This window comes from Dermatophagoides farinae, chromosome 5, assembly GCF_024713945.1.
Source record: "Dermatophagoides farinae isolate YC_2012a chromosome 5, ASM2471394v1, whole genome shotgun sequence".
Classification (NCBI taxonomy): Eukaryota; Metazoa; Arthropoda; class Arachnida; order Sarcoptiformes; family Pyroglyphidae; genus Dermatophagoides; species Dermatophagoides farinae.
In genome coordinates this window covers 2,280,736-2,302,397 of record NC_134681.1, presented here as the reverse complement: position 1 = coordinate 2,302,397, position 21,662 = coordinate 2,280,736, and the positions used below count along the sequence as shown (strand labels likewise).

The 21,662-nt window shown below is 31.6% G+C and overlaps 4 protein-coding genes across 5 annotated transcripts; 1 reads left to right on the top strand and 3 right to left on the bottom strand.

Moving 5' to 3' along the window:
* The first annotated feature begins 4,616 nt into the window (after positions 1-4,616).
* LOC124489934 (uncharacterized) lies at positions 4,617-5,448 on the top strand. The gene is made up of 2 exons (XM_047052364.2): positions 4,617-4,821; positions 4,906-5,448. Exons 1-2 carry the CDS (start codon positions 4,731-4,733, stop codon positions 5,313-5,315), a joined length of 501 nt encoding a protein of 166 aa, XP_046908320.2. The 5' UTR covers positions 4,617-4,730; the 3' UTR covers positions 5,316-5,448.
* On the bottom strand, positions 5,328-11,294 carry Cont (Contactin). Of its 2 annotated transcripts, XM_075731506.1 has the most exons (9): positions 10,885-11,182; positions 10,548-10,780; positions 10,099-10,407; positions 8,777-10,031; positions 7,797-8,720; positions 7,417-7,737; positions 6,773-7,352; positions 5,913-6,708; positions 5,328-5,859 (listed from the first exon to the last, which is right to left on the bottom strand). In XM_075731506.1, the coding sequence occupies exons 4-9, from the start codon at positions 9,996-9,998 to the stop codon at positions 5,725-5,727; spliced, it is 3,978 nt and encodes a 1,325-aa protein (XP_075587621.1). In that variant the 5' UTR covers positions 9,999-10,031; positions 10,099-10,407; positions 10,548-10,780; positions 10,885-11,182; the 3' UTR covers positions 5,328-5,724. The 2 variants fall into 2 exon arrangements, with proteins under 2 accessions (XP_075587621.1, XP_075587620.1); XM_075731505.1 differs by lacking the exon at positions 10,548-10,780 and having other exon boundaries at positions 10,885-11,294.
* Positions 11,295-15,008: 3,714 nt separating this feature from the next.
* Positions 15,009-16,611, bottom strand: LOC124498425 (cathepsin B). Its single transcript, XM_047062177.2, has one exon. The coding sequence runs from the start codon at positions 16,412-16,414 to the stop codon at positions 15,323-15,325; it is 1,092 nt and encodes a 363-aa protein (XP_046918133.1). The 5' UTR covers positions 16,415-16,611; the 3' UTR covers positions 15,009-15,322.
* Positions 16,612-16,934: 323 nt separating this feature from the next.
* On the bottom strand, positions 16,935-20,352 carry LOC124498415 (histone acetyltransferase KAT2A). Its single transcript, XM_047062165.2, has 3 exons — positions 19,359-20,352; positions 18,831-19,293; positions 16,935-18,763 (listed from the first exon to the last, which is right to left on the bottom strand). The coding sequence occupies exons 1-3, from the start codon at positions 19,918-19,920 to the stop codon at positions 17,290-17,292; spliced, it is 2,499 nt and encodes an 832-aa protein (XP_046918121.2). The 5' UTR covers positions 19,921-20,352; the 3' UTR covers positions 16,935-17,289.
* Positions 20,353-21,662: the final 1,310 nt, after the last annotated feature.

Sequence of the window (21,662 nt, the reverse complement as noted above, 5' to 3'; positions counted from 1 at the left end):
ATTTTCTCCACTTTTTTTCCATTCTTTTTTTTCTTTTGATTCAAGTTTACCAAAAAAAAAAGAAAAAGAAAAGATGTATGAAGGATGAAATATCAACGAAAAAAAAACTAAAATATAAAAAAGAAAATCAGAATCATTTCTTCGTCGTCGTAGTCGTCGTCGTCGTCAAAACATTAAATAAAAAAAAAATCGAAATTAATGGAACTTGAAAAGATGACTGACTGGCGAATGATTTTTTTTTTGGGTGAAAAATAACAACAACAACAACAACAATCAGAATGCCAGTAAGTCAGTCAGACTATTATAGACAGTTTTCTGCTGCTGTTGTTTGTCTCCCTAGATCACATCCATCCACACATAAACACAATACATACAAATATATGAAAACTATAGAAATAGTGTTAGATTTATGAATGAATGAAAATAAATTTGATGTTTAAGGAACAAACCAAACAACAACAAAAAAAAAATAGATCTATTCTACACTGTGAACCAGTGTATACACATACTTAACAAAGTTTGAAAGTTTTATCGAAATTCCGAATAAAAAAATAAACAAAACAAAAATTCATTGGATTCATTGCCCGTGAGGCTTGTCATGGTTATATATAAATAGCAAAAAAAAAACAACAACAAATGAGATAGGAAGAAAACTGAAAGACGGAATTCAGAATTATTTATTACCCTTGTTTTTTGTTTTTGTTGTTGTTGTTGTTGTTGTTTATCATTTTGAAACATACACACACACACACACACACACACTTTCTAAGCATTTGTTTATTCATTGAAAAATAAAGTATTAAAACTTTTTTTTCTAATGCTTCTACTTCTATAAATTCTTTCACTTTATTATCATTATGGTCATTATTATTGCCAATAAAAAAAGGAATCATCATCATCATTATTCTATAATCATGAGCAAAGAATTTCTGCTTACAAATACCACCGACGCCATTTGGCTGCAAAGTATTTGAATTTGAAATTTGAAAACCTTTTTACCAAACCCAAAACGAATGGATATTACATATTAGTTGGCCAAAAATAACACAAACTGAAACTTTTATTTATTTTCAGTTTTTTTTCGGTTGTGTGTGTGTGTGTGTGTGTGTTCCATAAAATGTTTTATTCTTTCTGGGTTCATTCATCCATTATTCTCTATTTTTTTTCTGGCTTTTTTTTCGGGTGTTAATGGTCATTTATTTTGATTATCATTATTATTTATTAAAAAAGCTTTATTTTTGTTTAGTTTTTTTTTTATTTATTTATTTCTAGTCAAGTTTTATATTTCACTTTCAGCTATGGTAATGGTGGATCGATCCATGGAAACATCCACCCACACACACACACACACACTCATTCACTCATTAAAAGTATATAAGAATATATTGGCAACCAAGAAAATTTTTTTCAACAATCCGAAAAGCATTCAAACAGACAACAAATTTATCATCATTATTGAATGTGCAATGGAAAATCAATATATATATTTCAGTGCCAACAAAAAAAAGAAAGAAAAAAAGTTTGAGAGAAAAAAAATTTTTTTTCTCCCAAACTAAAACCCTGAATAATCATGGCCATGAATGAACGATAATGATGATGATGATGACCATGAACAAAAGTTTAAAGTTTTTTTTATGCTGTGAAAAATTTTTCCGTTTTATAAAGCAAGCGGGGGTGGTGGTAGTGGTGGCGATTGTGAACATCAAAAATCCAGATGTGTTATTCGGCCATAATCATCAATGAACATAATAAAAAAAAAATAGTCAGATAATGTCAAGGACGACGACAACAAAAATCATATCAAACACGAGCTTAATATTTAGTCTACAAGGAAGCAAACAATGTGGTGAATGAAATGTAAAAGTCCATTTATACCACTGTTGTGTTTGAATGGAAAAAAAAACCAAAACAATAAAAAAAAACGCTGGAAAACCGGCCACCTTTGCCGCCTACGCATTGTTGTCGTCGTAGTCGTCGTAGTCATAAATGGTACATACACATGGCCAATAACATAAAATAAAAATCGATCCATTTTCGTTTCAGAGAAAATATGTGTGTTCTTCGGTTGCACCAAAAAAAAAAAAAAAAAAATAACGGTCATCATTATTATGACCAAATGTCATTGCTGCTGCTGCTGCTGTTGTTACATAACACCCACACACACACAAACACCTACGCTAACAGACATATAGATTTTAACGGTCATCGATAACGATAACAATAACGATGATGATGATGGTCAACACCATCAATAATGAAGGGTATCAATCGACGGTTGTGTTGTTGTAAAAACACTAATGTAAACTGCAGCCATCCAGTCAGCTGCTCTGACTCACCTCGATTTTTTTTTTAGTTTTGTATTACATAGAAAGAGAAAAAAAATTTACATTAATTTTTCATTTTTTTTCTGCTTTTGGTCGAGTCCAGTTTCCAAGAAAAAAAAAGTTTTTTCGTTTGTTTTCGTTTGATTCGATTAAAAGTCTTTTTTTTTCCACGAAACTTTAAAAAGTTGTTTTGCCATCAATCGATCGATCGAATGAAAGATCAATATATAATGGACCATCACGCCATAACAGTCATGATGCGATGATTTTATTGTCGTTTCGGTTCCACTAACAGAGACACACACACACACACACCGAGAAAGAGAAAGTGGAACTTGAAAATTTTCCATTATCAAAAAGAAATGAGAAATGAAATTTGAAAAAAAAGAAATTTTTTTTTCTTTTTCTGTGTGTGATCGAAAAATCTAAAATGAACGAAAAATGATTGATATCATTTACAATTTTCAATTTACTACCGTATTTTTACGCCAATGCCCCGCACCGAAAGCATTTAGTGACATTGGTTACAATGGTCACATTTAGGTGCATTTGTTTGTTAGAAATGTTCATAACCCGTGGCGTATCGACGCGAATATACGGTAGTTAGAAACTCGTGGACTGAAAAAAAAGAAAATGAAATTAGATGGTGGAATAAAAAAAAAGCGTAGGAGGATCGGTCGATTGACCAACCGACCGACCGACTGACGGACGGTCGATATGGACATCTGCTATACATTTTACTATACGGTCATCATCATCATCATCATCGATGTTATCACTTTGAATCATCATCATCATCGATTGTCGTTATATGTCACGAATGAATTGTCTGCAAAATTTCCCGGGAAAAAGTTTCCTCCACCTACGATTTTTTTTACACAATTCTAAAATATCACCAAAAATCAATATATAAATGATGAAATTGGATCCAGCGAAAAAAAAGAAAATTGAAAAAAAAATTCTTAGAAATTGAATTAAATTGGCCTGATATAATATAAAGATATAAAGGCCATATAAAGAAAGAAATAATGTTGTGTCCATCCGAGCCATCTTGATTACCATCATCATCATCATCATCATTATTATGATGGTCATTTTCAAACAGAAACGGAAAAATGTTACTCAAACTAACTACTACTCCTACAACAACAATGATAAACTCTGCAAAACAGGATATAGGAAATGATCCATCACTGATGATGAATAGAATTATTAAGCTGAAATGTAAGACAAGAAAAATATGAACTACATACCATGATGATGATGATGATAATGATGGAACGGATGTGGACAATAATGGATCATATAACAAACAAAAAAAAAGTAAATTCAATTTGTACACCACACACACACACACTTAATTGATTGAAGGCTAGTTTTTTCTTTGAACATTTTTGCTTCTTCTTCTTGTTTTTTTTTGTCATACAAATAATCTATCTGTACAGGACAATCAATCAATCAATCAATTTAATTTAATTTAATTTTTCCATTTTTTCTTTTCTGGTCAGTTTAGTTTCATTTTTGGTTGTTGTTGTTGATGATGATGATGTTTTTTTTCACGAATTCATCTGCAATTGATTTACACACACACACACACACAATTCGATCATAATCAATCACAATCAATCAATCAATCAATAATGCCATGTTATTGTCATCACAACCATCCACCGAACAAAAACAAAAAACAAAAATCTCACTTGTGATCTATTGCCATCTAGTGTTCGGCAAATACATCAGCTGAAATTTTAATAATAAAAAAAAATTATCATCAAATTGTCAATAAATAAATGATTGCGTGAAACCAAATTTATCCTTGAAAAAAAAATTTTTTTTTTTTTTGTTATCCCGCATTTGATGATTAATAAGCATGAGAAACGTATTCATAAAACAATGGTGATTATGAATATTACACACAGGGAATAATAATTATCGAATTCGCATTTAGTCATCAATTCGAATCAAAAACAGAAAAAAAAGCAGTTTTTAAATTAACTAATGTGATTTAATGTATTGTCCGTGTGTGTGTGTGTGTGTAGATCAAATCAAGTGTGCAAACAAACAGAAAAAGAAAAAATTGTTGCACACGTGCTAAATGATGAATATGATTATTACTTCCATCTTTCAACATTCAATTCATTCATTCTGTAAATACAAAAATTATATATTTCGGTTAAATGTTGTGAAATCAGAATGATGACAATTAATGAATGGTGGTTTTGTCATCATCATTCAACCAATCATAATCGATCGATATGTATAAATATGTGTCCTTGATTGAAAAAAAAACTACTGTGATTTAAAACGACTGATTGATAATCATTTGATAATCAAAATTCTTATCGTAATCATCTGAATATTTCGATATCTTTATTGTATTATTGTTTTTTTTACACTTTGAAAAAAATGTCATCGAAATTTATTCACCATTTTTTCATTGGATCAATATTGATGACGATGCTGATTTCAATGTTGATGTTGTCGACACAAGTTCAAGGTATAGGTTCAGTCATTCATTAGATTTTAATTGTAAAATTTTTGATTGTCATCAATGACCATTTTTTTTTTGAAATTTCAATAGCTCAAGAATCATTTGAACCAGATTCGGAACCAGTGCGGCCACAATTACCGGACGGTACACGCCGCCGTTATGATCGTTTTAATCAATGGATGAAAGTGATAAACGAATTTTTCACCCAAGGCAATTGGCTTAATGGTGGTCCATCGAATCTGATTGAATACATTACCAGTACGTTGGCAAAATTATTGGACATATTGATGAATCGTCGTGGACCACCGGTTATAGCACCGGTTGAACCAATATCACCACCATCAACGGATGATACAATCGAATATAAAGTATTAGATTCAAATGGACGACAACGACAATCAATAGATCGTTATCGTGAATCGATTGGAAATCGACCAAAAATTCAATTAAATCTAAACGATATCATTCGTATGATACCAACAAATCAATTGAATCGTTGATCGATATAATTATTTTCAAAGAAAAAAAAAATATTGAGCATTTTTATTTTCATTTCTTTTGTCAGTAATATGTAGTAGTAGTGGTAGTAGTTAATGTGTTAATGAATCAATTAAATCAATTTTGAAAAAAAAATCTGACAAATCATTTAGTGTGTGTGTGTGTGTGTGTGAACTGATGTGTCATCAAGAAAAAAAAAATGAAAAAAATTACATGAAATTATGCTGCGACTAGGATCAATCAATGTGGTTGGTGTGTCATCATTCATTCCATTTGTCCTTTGATTTGATAGTAGAAAAAAAAACTGTGACATTCAAATTGGAGAATAAATACATATACAAAATAAAAAAAAATGATTTTTCTAGATCGATTGAATAGCTGAATGGCTGGAAATTGGACAGAATAAAAAGCTCATGAATAAATATGAAAAATGTATAGTATCCATGATGAACATAATGTCAACAATATTTGTGACAATTTTTCGCTTCCATCAACATTATTCATCTGATATGGTGACGCAATACCATCGCTTAATTTGAATTCAATCTATGCATTGAATTGAAATGAAATAAATGAAAAAAAATTTTTTGTTTACTCACCTGTTGTGACATTTTACCATCACCACCATTACTAAATGCAAGTACACGAAGTTTATATACTTTTCCCGGTATTAGATCACTGATAATGGCACGTAAATCACTACCATCTAATGGTTTGATTATTTCACGTGCACGTGATATTGGTCGATCACTATCCCAATAACGTACTTTATAGCCACTGATTGGTTCTTCAGCATTTGTTAATGAACTAATACCACGCCAAGTGACCAATACGGAACGAGAATCAATAGCGGTAACATTTACCGATGTTGGTGGTTGTTGTGGTGCAGCCTTAAATGTACGTGCCAAGAATGGTTCACTTTCTGGTCCGGATCCGGCTTCATTATATGCCATAACGGCAATATAATATTCCGTATCGGGCATTAAACCAACAATCAATCCCCATGGATTTGGACCACGTTTCAATAATGTTAATGCATCATATTGTGGATCTTGATTCATTTTCCAATATTTTATACGATGTCCAATCAAACGGCCACGCATCTTTTCACGGCTTGTATCCAATTTTGACCATGTTACATTCAATGCTGTTGAATTGTATGCCAATGCATTTACACCGGCCGGTGCAATCTGTGGCATACTTTCTGCCGAATAAACTAATGTTGGTTCACTAATTATCGAACCGGCACCTACAGAATTCATTGCTTGAACTCGTACAAAATATGCTTGATAATAATTTTCTTCACCAACATTCACTGTATACATATTAATATTGCCTAAATGTGTTAGATTCTTATCAATAAAAGGCTGTTGTTCATAATACGAAGAATTTGGCCTATAAAATGAAATGAAATGACATTTTAAAAAATAATAAAAATGCAAAAAATCAATTGACTTACTTGTAGAAAATTCGATACCAGATGTCAGGAGCGTTCCAATCTTTCGGTGGCAATGGATCCCATGTAATGGTCAATGTACCAGCTTTACCACCACCACCACCAACATTACTTGGTGCTTTAAATGGTACTGCTTTTTCTGTATTATATGATGGACTTGGTTCTGATGGTGGACCCATACCGATAATGTTCATGGCGGAAACACGAAATCGATACGTTGACCATGGCGAAAGTACATCACGTAGATAAACCATTGTACGGCCACTATCATGACTTTTAGTGTATAGATTAAGTAATTCTGTTGAATTGGCTAACCATTGCCAACCGCTATCATGATTAGTGATGCCTTCAACTTGATAGCCAACAATCTGTCGACCATTATCGGATCCATCACTCCAATGAAGACGAACCGATGTGGCGGTTATATCATCGGCTAATACGGCGCCCGGAGCTCCAGGATGAGCATATAATTGTATTTTCGCAGTAGCTGATGTTGATCCAACTGTCGTTTGTACTATACATTCATATTCACCTGTTTCAGCCAATGTAAGATTATTAATACGTAGATTTCCATCGATACCAGCTAATAAATGGAAAATGATAACAAAAATTGAGTATCAATGAAGAAATAATCATCCGAAATTTACCCATTGAATATTGTGGCATTTTATCGAAAATGATTCTAAGTCCATTATGTTGCCATTTATATGCTAAATCCAATTGTGGATCAGTAATAGCCATACATGGTAGCTCAATAGATTGGCCAATTTTAAGATCATAAACAGGATTTGGCCGAATGTATAATTTTGGCCGATTAAATACACGTAGAATACCACGTGTTCGATCAGTTCCTAGTGAATTCCGTGCAATGCATGTATATTCACCCATATCGGTACGATGTACCGGCGAAATAGTGAGGAATCCATTCGGCAATACACGTTTTCTATCATCCATCAATATTCGATTGACTGTGGTAACGAAAAGAAAAAATGAATAAAATGTGGAAAAAAATCAATTCTAATCATACAATCTTTTTGCCATTCAAATGCCGGTATTGGTAATGCTTCGGGTACACAAGGTATTGTTATATTTCCACCTTCGGCGGCATACATTTCAGTGGGCATAGGATGTTTACGGAATGATGGTGCCATCTGTACGATGCGTAGCTGACCACTTGAGAATGCTGTTCCAAGTTCATTGGTTGCTTGACATTGATACATTCCTTCATCACGTTCGGGAATCAAACCATGTATCAGGAGCATATTTCCACGTACTTCATAACGATTTCGATCTTCTTCAGAGAAATAGGTCATTTTATTTCGATCGGATATTTCAACACCATTTTTATACCATGTATAACTAACAGATGGTATGCCGAATGCTTGACATTCCCATGTCAATACTGAAAGATCACGTTCAACAACTTTATTACCAATATGTTGTAATATTACCGGTAATGATTGTATTGATAATTGTACACTTTTCGGCAAAGAATCTTTACCAGATGTCGCTGTACAAACATATTCACCACTATCTTCAACTTTTGCTTGTGGTATTATTAATACACGATTAAAACTTGCAAGATAATGTCCTTCAGGCATCTGTGTGGTTAAACCTTCTCTGGTCCAATTATAATATGGTACCGGATAACCATATGCCATACATTCTAATCGTACTTCTGAACCGGCTAATTTGATTTCTGGAAAAATTTTTGGAAAATGATTCGGAAACAATAATTTCTGCGATGATGATGCTGAATCAACAATCAATGGAAAGAATGGACCAGTACGTCCACTTGATGCAATTGATGATTTTACATTACAAGAATAATTGGCACGATCAATTTTTTCTAATGAAGAAAAATAAAGATTTCCATCTCTTGATACGAACGTACGACGATCATCTTCGATAATGTATTCAAATGAATCACGTGACCAATGATAGCTGACAGCTAAAGGAAAAAAATAATAATTTTCAATCAAAAAACAAAACAAAATAAATCCTTACAAATATGATGTTTAGGTGGATCACATGAAATTGATTTTCCCCAATATTCACGACCATAATCAGGTGAACGTTTTTTAGTAAACTCTCCAATATAACCAAATGTTAATTGAACTGTTTGCGATATGATTGATCCAAAACGATTTTCAGCAATACAATGATATTTACCACGATCACGATCAGTTTGTGGATTATCAATGATCAATATACCATCGGTTTGTGTATAACGACGATCAGATAATGGATCGATCTGGTTCGAACGTATCTGGTTATCAATATATTCTTCTTTGAACCATTTATATGTCGGTGTTGGATAACCATCTGCAACACATTTCAATGTTGCATAATTCAATTGACTACGACCACTAACATCGAATATAACATCTTTTGGTTCATGAATGAAACGTGGACCACGTGGAATTTTTGCCGGATCAATAACATTAACACCATAATCGATATTACGTTCAATTGCATTGGCAAAATTAACATCTTCTTTACGTAATTTGCATATGTAGGCATTATATTCATTTCCATTCACTCGTAGTAAACCCCAACGATTTAATGTTTGTGAAAAATTATATACAGCATTTTTTCCATTCATACGTTGTTGATTATTGATCCATGGATCAATTAAATTCGGTTGCTGCTGCTGTGATTGCTGTTGATTATCAAGTTGCTGCTGTATTGGCAACCATAATGCAGCAATTACTGAATAATATTTAAGATCACGATGATTTGTTGTTATCTGATGATGATGATTAATAATTGGGCTATTCATAGATATCGATGTTTGTTGTTGTAGATCATTATTAATATTGCTTGTAGCGGCAAATATTGAGCTTGAACCAGAAGAATCACCTAAACGATTAGCCGGTACATTCCAACGCCAAGCATTATTTCCTGTATCTAATGCTGATGTATACCAACTCATATGTAATGGATCATTTTGCCGGAGCCAATCGGTGATGAATTGATGTTCATCAGTGGATAACACTGATAATAAATATGCATTATAAATAAAACAACGTTCATTTGCTTCTTCATAATTTTTCGTTGGTGATCTAATGAATTGATAACAATTTCCACGGAATTCAATCCAATCTTTTGGACATTTAAATTCATATGCAAATGATGTGTATCCATTGATGGCTATCAGCCATATTATCGCTAATATGATTGAAGAAAAACATGACGATGGTGATGATTTGATGATTGATTTGGCCATTTTTGTTTTTATTTTGTTACGAATGAAAATTATCTAAATAAAATTTAAAAAAAAACGGCGACGATATAAAAATCGATTGAAAATGAATAGCAAAACTTACCTGTTACGTTTTTTTTTTGAAATGTAAATGAAATGATGATGATGATGAAAATTCTTTTTTGTCACAATACACAACAGAACAAATTTGATCTGGCAGCATCAATCAATATATATCAACATTGATAAATTGTTTCGGTTTGTTGTTTTGGCATAAATTATTGACAATTTAGATGGTGGTGGCCAGGTGGTGTTTTGTTTTGTTTTGTTTTTGGCAAATAACAATAGTTTGGCGATACATTCGATTGACAATTTGAAACACACAAATAAATAAACAAACGATGACAATAGGATGAGTGAGCAATGACAAAATCTATTCAAAAAAAATGGAAAAAATGATGAAAATAAATAACTAATAAAGGTGTGGTCATCGTTGAACAAAACAAAAATGGTGAGAAACAATAAATTTTTCATTTCTTTTTTTCAAATTCCTAAATATTATATTCTACTTACTAATGATTGTGTTTTGTTTGATCCAGTATAATAACCATTGAATTGTTTGTTGTTGGTTGTTATGGTATCGGAAATTTTCTCGTTTTCATTTGTTACCTTTTTTTCAATATTAAATACCGCCACACACACACACACACAAACAAATACAGACTAAAAAATATGGATCTGGTCGAATGAATCCAAATTGACAATAATAGTCAGGATATGATGATGATTACACAAGGCGAATGAACCTAAACACACACACACATAAGCGCGGTCATGACCGATTGTTTATCATCAGTAGAAAAATATCATTTAAAAAAGAAAGAAAAAAAATCATCATTTTGAAATTTACCTTGAAAGATGCCGATCAATTAGCGATGAGAATGACTCACCATCACCATCAGTTTTTGATTTGTTTAAATTGGATAAATGAGCAAATTTTCATTTCATTTCAGATGATTTCGAAGATATCACACTTACACCTACACCTACACCTGCACACACCTGCACAAACGGGAAATTTAAACGATAATCCATGTCATTTTAGCGGATGGCATTTTTAGTTTTTCCCATGGACACACACACACACACACAATATCCAGTTTTTTTAAATTTCAATTTTTATTGATGAATTTGATGACTTTTCAAACGAAAATACCACGACGACATATAACAAGTAACGACAATCAACCAGAAAAAAAAACAAAAACCATGAAAATAATTTAAAGATGAAACAAATTCTCGTTAACGGACAACAACAACAACAACAACAAAAATCATCAACGAATAAATAAATGGTAGTGGTTCTATCGTACACATAGAACAGGTTTTCATTTTTCTTCGAGCCATTTTTCTTTAAGGTGTGTGTGCGTGTGTGTATGAGTGTTTCGTGTTTAAAGATTGACAAACACACACACACACACGCACACAGGTAGGGCTACCACTTGTTTCATATTTGGTTTGGGGCAAAAAAAAAAATTTCAAATGTTGTGGCTTCATTTCTCTACTACTTAATAATAATAATAATGATATACAACCTCGGTACAAAGGTCACCATAATGATGATGATGATCCACACCCGAATTTTGTGTGATTGAAAAAGATGAAAAAAAATTTTTTTTTGAAATCGAAAAAAAAAAATTTCATGTGTTTGTGGTCACAATACACACATGTGTTACATCATAATAATCACATCATATGAATCATCATCATGGATACAGGAATAGTCTGGCCCTCCTAGTCCAACACACACACACACACACACACACACACACACACACACACACATATACCAGGGTCCTAGGCCTATAATAATCGTTTTTTTCTGGTTGTTATTGTAGCAAAAAAAAAAAAAACATAACATTTGGTGTTATATAATACAAAGCCGATAAAATACAAAGTTTGTGTGTGTGTGTTTGAGAGTGTAACATGACTATTTTGGGTGATGATAATCATCATCATTGGGTGTGCAACATACATCCGTTTTGATTTTTTTTTTTTTTTTTGAAAAAACATGAACACGTAACGTAGATGGAAAATTGAAAGTGAAAAAATGAATGATTGAATTTTTGTTTTTTATCATTACATTTGATGGATGATTCTGCATTTGGCGGTGGTAGTGCTGGTTTCATTGCTGTTGTAAATATCAAATTACTTTGAGCAATTTTTTCGTTGCTGTTCTTGAATTAACCCATTTTGGATTTTGTTTCAGAAATTTGACCAAAATCCGAAAAAGAATCGATCAATCTTCATATTTGGGATTTTTCTCATCTCCCCCTACCACCACCTTCGAAAAAAAATTGGCACTAAATCAGAATAAAATTTTCATCATTAATCATAGACAGAGAAAACAAAAAAAAAATCATTTTCTACAAATTACCATTGGGTTTTTTTTTGTTGATTGTTTTCATTTTGATTTTTCTAGGTCACAAATCTATATGGTCCAGATTTTTTTTCCATTTCGTTGTCGTCGTCGTTGTTGTTGTTGTTTTTTCACCATTGTCCAAGGTTGTTGTTGTTGTTGTTTTTTCCATCTGTGTATGACCGAGTGTGGGAGTATATATGTATGTATGTAGAAACAAACAAACAAACAAACAACGACGATAAGATTTTAGGATCAATAATTCAATTCACAATTTATTTCCGTGATGAAAAAAAAAATTGATTCAAATCTGAATCCAATCAATCACAGTATTCATTTTTGAATTGAAAGATTATGTGTGTGTGTGTGGATAACAATAGATTGTTGTTGACGACTTGATAATATAATAATAATGTTGTTTATTTCCAAAGTAAAGTTTTTTTTCCACCCGAAATGTTGGTCAATGGATGTCGGACAGTCGTTGGTCATCGAAAATGTTTTTTTGGGGCTGCATAGTGCCCAGAAAAATCAACAACAACAACAACAACATTTGATAGAGATTTTCATCGTTGAGATTTTTTTTGTGCCAATATTAAAAGCGTAGGAGTGAGATTTTGTTGTTATTGTCGTTGTTGTTGTTGTTTATTATTTTGTTCATATCTAGATTTTGAATTTTATGTTTTTTTTTTGTTATTCAGTCTCATTTCTAAAATTTCTGGAAAGCTGTTCGCGTGCAACAAACAAATATAATAACGATGTTGATGACGGGCAGACCGATAAATAAAAACCATTATGATTCACACACACACACACACAGAGAGAGTAGTGCGATGGAAAAAATGATGATTAAAATGTGAGAATTAATAAAAAACCTAAGAGTCATTTTTGTGATTTTTTTTAATAACACAATGAACAAACAAACACGAAAACATCGACAAACAATGGGAAAAAATCATCAGATTTTAATTCGTTTTTTTTTGTTTGCTTGCAACTTAATCATGGTTAACGTGGGCGTTGTCATCGTCCGATCAAAAAAAAAAAAAAAAAAAGAATTCTGACCATGATGACCAAATTGTTGTTTTTCTGTTAGAACTAAAGTTTCATCCTTTCATCGTAACCAGATGTTGTTGTCGTTGTTGTTGACCGAATATATATCCAAATGTAATTGTTGTTGGCGTGTGTGCGTGTTGTGAAATATTAGTCGAGTCCATTAAACTTGGCCTACAACCAACACACAAACAATGATGACCGTTGGTCTAGATTTTTGACCAAAAATTTTTTTTTTATGTATTAGATAGAAAAAAAGGATTGGCTCGTGCTACACGTTTTCATTGAACAGTTGTTTGTACGTGCCAGCAAAATATTCGTGTGTCATACGCGTGTTTGTCTCTCACATTCATTCATTCATTCAAATGGTCTGTGTCCAATCGTTCATTTTCAAACAAACGGGTAATAATAATAATAATATATGAAATGTAAGGGTCATTCAGGTCATGACGATCATCATCATCATGTTTGGATTATGTATATATATGTGTGTTTTATTTTTGATAACCATTCATTGGTCATTTGAGAATGAACGAATAAAAATATGCTGCCAGCTGCATGAAAATCAATTCTCATGAAACAAAAACATAGTGGACTTGACCTCTTTTATTATTATTATTATTATTATCATTATTAGCGGTGAACAAATGAATGAAAAAGGGGGTAACAAAAAAAAAACACACCCACGCATACAAACCTAACACTTTGACAACACATCATTCATCTGTATTATGTATGTATCATTTAGGATGATGGATCGATTCGAAATTTTTCATTTTTATTTGGGATTCAAAACCAGATTCTCTATGCGAATGATTCAATGAAATGACACATGCCGAAAAAAAAAATCCAAAATACCTTCTACTATTATGATCACAAAATATCATCAATACAATCTACACTATAATAAATAAATACAATACCAAAATCAATTGCATCATATTTTATATATATCATTGGAAATAAGCTCCGCCTTTTCTGGAACTATCCGCTCCAATCAAACTAAGGATGTTTGTATCTGTGTGTGTGTGTATGTATATATGATTGTGCTGCTGCTGCTGCTGCTGTTTTCAACATATATATCAAACCAAAAAAAAAATATCAAGAATCTCTATACACAATGTTCTGGAACCAAAAAAATTTTTTTTTTTGGCCAAACCAATAATATAACCAGGCTCAAAGTTTTCTAGAGTATTTTTTTTCGATCCAAGTCGCCATTTTTTTCTTTGTGTGTGTGTGTGTTAGTTTCATTTCGTTTTGTTGTTTTTTTTTTTGGTTTTATTTTTTTTTTTCGTTCGAAATTCTTGTAGTCATAGTGTTTTTTTTCAATTTTTTTCGATTCTTTTTTTGTAAATTCTACAAAATTCAACTTTTTTTCCCATTTTATTTTCATTTTTTTTTCATAGAATTTAGAATTGATTAATCAATCAATCAATCAATCAAAATAGCCTTCTGAGTCCAGCCGGAATAGCTGGACAAAATCAAAATCAAAATCAACTTTTTTTTCAACAGTATAATCAGCCTTCTGAGCGATTTAAAAATCAAAAAAAAAACCAACGACAAAAAAATGCCGTTTTCCATAATTTTCATTTTATTTTGCAATTTTTGTTGAAATTTTTTTTCCTGATTTTACATTCATCAAAATTCCAGTCATTGTCATCAAAATTTGTGTTGTTTTCTCTCGTTTTTTCTCTTGTTTTGGTTTTATTTGAATCAAAAATTGTTTTTATTTAAACTTTTCACATTTGTTATTTTTTTTAATCTTTTGGAATAATTTGAAATAAATTTTTGTTTTTTAGTTTTCATTAAAAACAATGCTGTCAATTCTTTGTTTGTGTGTGTGATAGAGAGTTTTGTGGCCAGAAACAAAAAAGAATAAAATTCAAAATTTCGAAATCCGTGCAATACCAGCATTAATGTCTTCTTCAATATCGCATTCATTATGGCCACGTAACATACGGAAAAAACCAGCTTCACCCCAATCAGTATTCCATGAATTGGCACAAAGCCAATATGGTAGTTTGCTATTAGCGTCTATACCCCATCCTAATATACGTATAGCATGGCCACCTAAAAATTTATGGCTATGTCTTTGATAAACACCGGATTTGTATTGAAGAAAATCCTCATAAACACTGAAATCTGCTTCAACTGGACCATTGACCATGATATCTTTCATAATATGTTCAGGATTCGATGTAAGTGAATATGCTTTACGTCCATAATGTTTATCATCATTGTATGTATGATTATAGAATTTGTCACATTTATTTTGACATTTTGGTGTTGGCTGAATATCCGAACAAGGTGGCCTTTTACCTTTCATATGATGTTCACATGGTGCAAACACATATGGTTGACAGGTATGATGATTACCATAAAGACCACCACTAACTAAACCATTATGTACAAAATAGCTCCATGCTGCAGCTGGAAAACCACCATTACAACCGGCACCACAATCATGACAACACGAAACTAAATCTTCTGGTGATAATTCCACATTGATTCTACCATTACTACCGATACAAACACGATCAGACATTGCTTCAGCAGCACCGAATGCCCAACACGAACCACAAGGACCTTGATCACGTATTTCATTTATTGTTTTACATTTTGGCCATTTTTTACGTGAATCAAATTCATCAGGTAAACGTTCATCATCATCGATGCGATGATATAATTTAGGTAATTTTAAATGTTCCGGTGTTGGCAATGTACCCATTAAACCTTGAATATAAATTTTTGATGCATCTGAATCAAAATTACGGCCAGCACGCCAACTTGTATTCAATTGTTTATTGATAAAATCAATATAATCATCGGAAAGAAAATCAAATTCATCATCAGGAATATGGTTACGTTTTTCAAATTCCAATATTTCCTGCGATTGACAAACATGGATTGACCATTGTACAACAAGAAGAATTGCACCGATCATGAATCGATAACGGTTATGATGACGAAGCATCTTTGTTGTTTATTATTTTTTTTTAAACACGCACACAAAAAAAAATTTTCTGCTCAATTGAAATTGAAAATGACATTCATCGGCTGACTGTGGTCGACATTTAAACATGTCTATATAACACGAAAACAAACAAAATCATCACATCATCAACAAACTTGAATCTAATTTCAAATGATTGATTCATTGATTGAGCAAAGCTCAACATGCGTAGCAACCAAATATTATGTTGTTGACGATGATGATGATGATGATGATAAATATACAAAACGAACGAATGTATAAATATATCACACATTCGAATCTTGTGATTTTTTATTTATTTTTCGTCATTCCACTTTTTCAATATTGATAATGTGTGTGTGTGTAATCAGAAGAAAATCAAAATCATTCATTTTCATTCTGTTTAATGTTTCAATGTTCATCATCCATTGAATTGATCGATGATTAGGTGATGATGAACGATAACAACAACAACGACAACAACGACAACAACCACAAAACTTTCAACTCAATCTGGTAATGGTTGAAAAAAAATGATTTGAGCTTTTATTTCAATATATCAAGAAAAAAAAGAGAAAAGAAAGAAAGTGAAAAAAAAGTGAATGAATGAATGAATGGAGAATAAAAATATGGCAAAAATGAACACATCTTTATCATTATTATTAGATAGATCATGTATGTATGAATGAATAGAACGGAATGGTAATGATGATGATGAATATGAAATAAAACTTGTAAATTGAATTCAAGGTGGTGATATCAAAACAAAAATGCTGGACCAGTTTCGAAGCAAAAAAAAAATAAAAAATAAAAGACCAAGTGAGATCACAACAAATATGAATATGAATTATATATATATTTTTTTTCCATTATGTTCAAAACATTTCTTCAATACCAAATTTAAATACCATTAAACGTTTCAAATGACATTCAGCTTTTCTTGCAATAGTCAATTTATCATCACGTCTATATTTCCATTGGCAGTGTGCAATAAACCATAATAAACGATAATACAGTATACGTAATAGATCGATATTCATTAAATCAGGATTATATTCTTTCAATGAAAATAAATTATTATAATCATTAAAAAAACGTTTAACAAAACCACGTGATTCGGCCAATGAATCACGATCATTTTGTGTGGCCACCATTAATGGTGCAAAATGTTCACGTATTGTATGATGAAATGTTCGTAATTCTTCATCAGTAATTTCATTTAATTTACTATTATTATTATTATTATTATTATTATTATTCTCACCAGGATGATGTTGTAATGTTGTCGATTTTAGACCAATATGAATTGGACAATGCGATCTTGTTGGTTGAATATCGTCAAGCGTGATTAATTCAACCGATGTTAATGTTAAATTACGCAGTTTCTCTATCATTGTCGTACGATTAACACGCATCAATATTGAACCAGTATATTGGCCCATAAATCGTTCTAAACGTTGAATTTCTTTTGTATTCATTTCTTGAACAAAACCAATACGTCTATAGAATTCAATGGCACCTAAATCAGCATGTACAGCATATTCAGCGCAATTCGGTATAATTATTTTTGACATTATTGATAATAACATTGAACCATAACCACGACGTTGATATTTAGGCCTAACGACCAAGAATATTAATTCACCAAGATTTTCTATTGGACGAAAATCATATGTCAACACTGCTAATAAACGACCAGTTGGTCGATGTATCAATACTAATGTTGTAACATTATCTGAGAATAATTTATCCCGTACATTCATCGAACCCATTCGTTTTAGACGATCATTGATTAATATAGCAGCACTACGTACAATAAAATGTTTGATTTCCATTAAAGCATTAGCAGGTTCAAATGTTAATGGATCAATTCGAATAAATATTAAATCTTCATTACGTATAGCTGCTGAATCGTCACCACCACCACCACCGCCAACAATCGATGGCGATCCAAATGTTATAGTACGTACACAGCTACAACGATCAAATATTTCATTCTGATGTTGATATAAACGTTCTACATCGCAAACACGAATACCATCAGTCAGTATATAATCTAAACTATGACGACGTAATCTTGACGATGTTATTGAAGAATTATGAGGTGATTTAGATCTTCGATCATCCATAGATGGCGTAACGTTAATTTGATTAGCTGCATTAGATGAATTTGAATTCATATTATCTGAATCCGTTATGAATGGACATTCAGTAATGATTAGATTGCGAAATATTTGATAATTTTCATCATCAATGTGGATGTGTTTATCAAAATCTTGACGTAAAATATCGATTATTGATAATAAATGTGAACGGCCAAATATTTCTGATGGTCGATATTCTTTTAGTCTATGAACGAAAAAAATTGATTAAAAATCTGTTAAAATCATGAACAAAACAAACAAAAAAAACTCACGATTTAATCGTTCGTGGCAGCAAACAAAATACCAGAAATAATTCTTTAAATATTTTTAACTGTTCCGATTGTTCTTGGGTACGATCAATACTGATTGATTGGAATTTATGACGATCAAACAGGCGAAGAAAAATTTCAGAATATTTCCGTACGGTCATATTTTCACCAACAACATGATTATTATTATTATTATTAGCGATCGAATTCAATAATTGTTCAATAGTGGGCATTTCAAATGGTGGCTGGCGATAATTATATTCAACATCAACATAATTGCATAGATAGCCATTGATTAGATTATAAATAGTGAATAATGGCCGTTTCTGGAATAAAGTTGCTTGACTATACAGACACATCAAATGGAAACTATCGACAGCTTTATAAAGATAATCATCCAATATAGCTATATTATTGCCATCGAATAATGATGGTTTAGATGAACGAAAATATTGCAAATGTTGATCTGTAAAAATAATGAATGAAAAATTATTACAATCACCGGCGTAAATCAAATCCAAATATACTTACCTAATGAATGTGAACAAAGATCACATTTTACTTTGAAAATAGATTTATAATTATCCGCATCATCATCATTTTCTTCTCCTTCTAAATCTTCATTATCATTTTTTTCATTCTTTTTTCTATCCAAAAATGTCAATAAATGTTCCAATAAATTATTACGATACATAACACAACGACATGGTGTGGTTGGAATTCGATATTTATTCTCATCTTTACTATATTTACAATCATCGTTGTTGTCACCGCCGCCACCATTGTTGTTGCCGTCTTCATCTTTGTTTTCACCATCATCATCATCATCATCCATATTGTTTGGATCAGATGAATATGTCCATGTACAAATTGTAAATGTACCAAATAGATAGTATTTCGTCTCGTTAGATAAATTATTTAGATTTAGATTTGTTCCAAATATTGATGATGTCAATGATGATGCCGATGATGATAATAGTAATGATGATGATGATGTTAATTTTGATGTCGATGTTGTTGATGAAATAAACTGATTTGGCTGTATCAATAATGTTGGCGGATCTTCCTGTTCAAAACGATTCACTAATGCCATGTTCGTCGTTTTTTCATTTTTTTGTTTTATGTTGCTGTTTTCAATGAGATCAAATCATTCGAAACATTTATGATTTTCGAATTCGACTAGTGATTCAGATGATGGAAATTTTGGTTTCAATTTAAAATCAGATTCGAAAGAATTTTTACTCAAAAGTCAAGACAAATTTTATGTGAAAAAAATCGAAAAAACATAAAGTTCTCTGGTCGAACAAAGCATTCGATGATGATGATGATGAAAAAATATGGTCGTTTTCTTTTTTTTGGTCTTGTGTGATGGAATTTTTTGTTAACAACAACGAAAATGTGGTATGATGATTTTTTCGTGAGTGCACCGACCGACCCAACAACAGACAAAACAATCAGAAAAAAAAACAAATATATTATTCAGCAATAGCTTGCTCAACTCGTTGTACCACTACTTGTTGAACGTGCACATTCAATTTGCGCGCGCGAGCTTATTTCTGACTGTGATATTCACACATTACACAATCGACCAAAATAATCGATTTTGTCTAAAAAAAAAAAATTTTTTTTGGTAGTGGTAGTATCCAACAGTGTGACTACACATTTGTTGTGAAAAATGTTGTGGGTTCGCTTCATATATGATGAAAAGTATATAGAAAAAAAGTTGAATAGAATATAATTTGAAAAAGCCAATTTTATACAATGCACTGATACCAATGATACAGTGATATCTTGCTATCTTATTATCTCAAACACATAATCATTATCATTTCCGTTGAATAAGATTTCCAAAGAAAATAGCCAATTACATTTCGGTTCTTTTCATTTTGGTCATTGTGGAAATTTTTTCAATAAATCAAATTTCGTATTTGTGTGTTTTACGTGTGATTTATATTTACAAAAAAAAAAAATTTTGTGATTCTAGCGAAATGTTCGTTATGTTTTTTTTTGTGTCTTTATCATCGGTGTTTTCGATGTGTGTGTTCCATTCATCTCGGTAATTTTTTTTTTTGGCTGGAATGTGTGTGTGTGTTTGTATCCCTTCTACTTTTCCAAACACCATCATTTTAGGTGAGATTTCTATTTTATCCAAATATCACCCACACACAGATATTCAAAACGATGAAAACATTTTTGTTTTTACTTTTGTTTTGATTACGTTTTTTTTCTCGTGAATTCAATTTGTTCTCCAGGTATTTTTTTTTGCAACGGCTCATATATTTTGTTCTTTCATTCCATCTCCGAAATATTCTTTTTGTACCATTTCGTGTAATTTGTGCGTGTTTCCTGTGTGTGTGTAGAAAAAAAAACATATTTTCGGCGAATTTTGTAAATAAATCACATCATCATCGTTTGGATTATGTTTCAAATTGTGTGGAAATTTGTGTGATGAACAAACGAAACAAAAACGTTCGATATTCAAATCATCATTCACAATGATAATGACAAAAAGTCAAAGTTCATTTCTACCAATGTGTCAAAGTCGAATGACTGACTGACTGACTGACTGACTTGGTCTGTCTGTATTTTAATCATTCTTTCATTTAGTTCATTGTTTTGTTTTTTGTCTTTGTTTTTTCTTGGCCATTCGTCCAGTCTTTATAAATGTTGATTATGATGATGATGATGATTATCACCAACCAACATTCCAACGATGACAATAACAGTTTCTTTCTCTCTTGTTTTTATCATTTTTCCATACTTCGATGATCATTTTCTTGTGAAAACAAGAAAATACAAAAAAATCCAACTTGACTTGATGACTAATAAACTAGC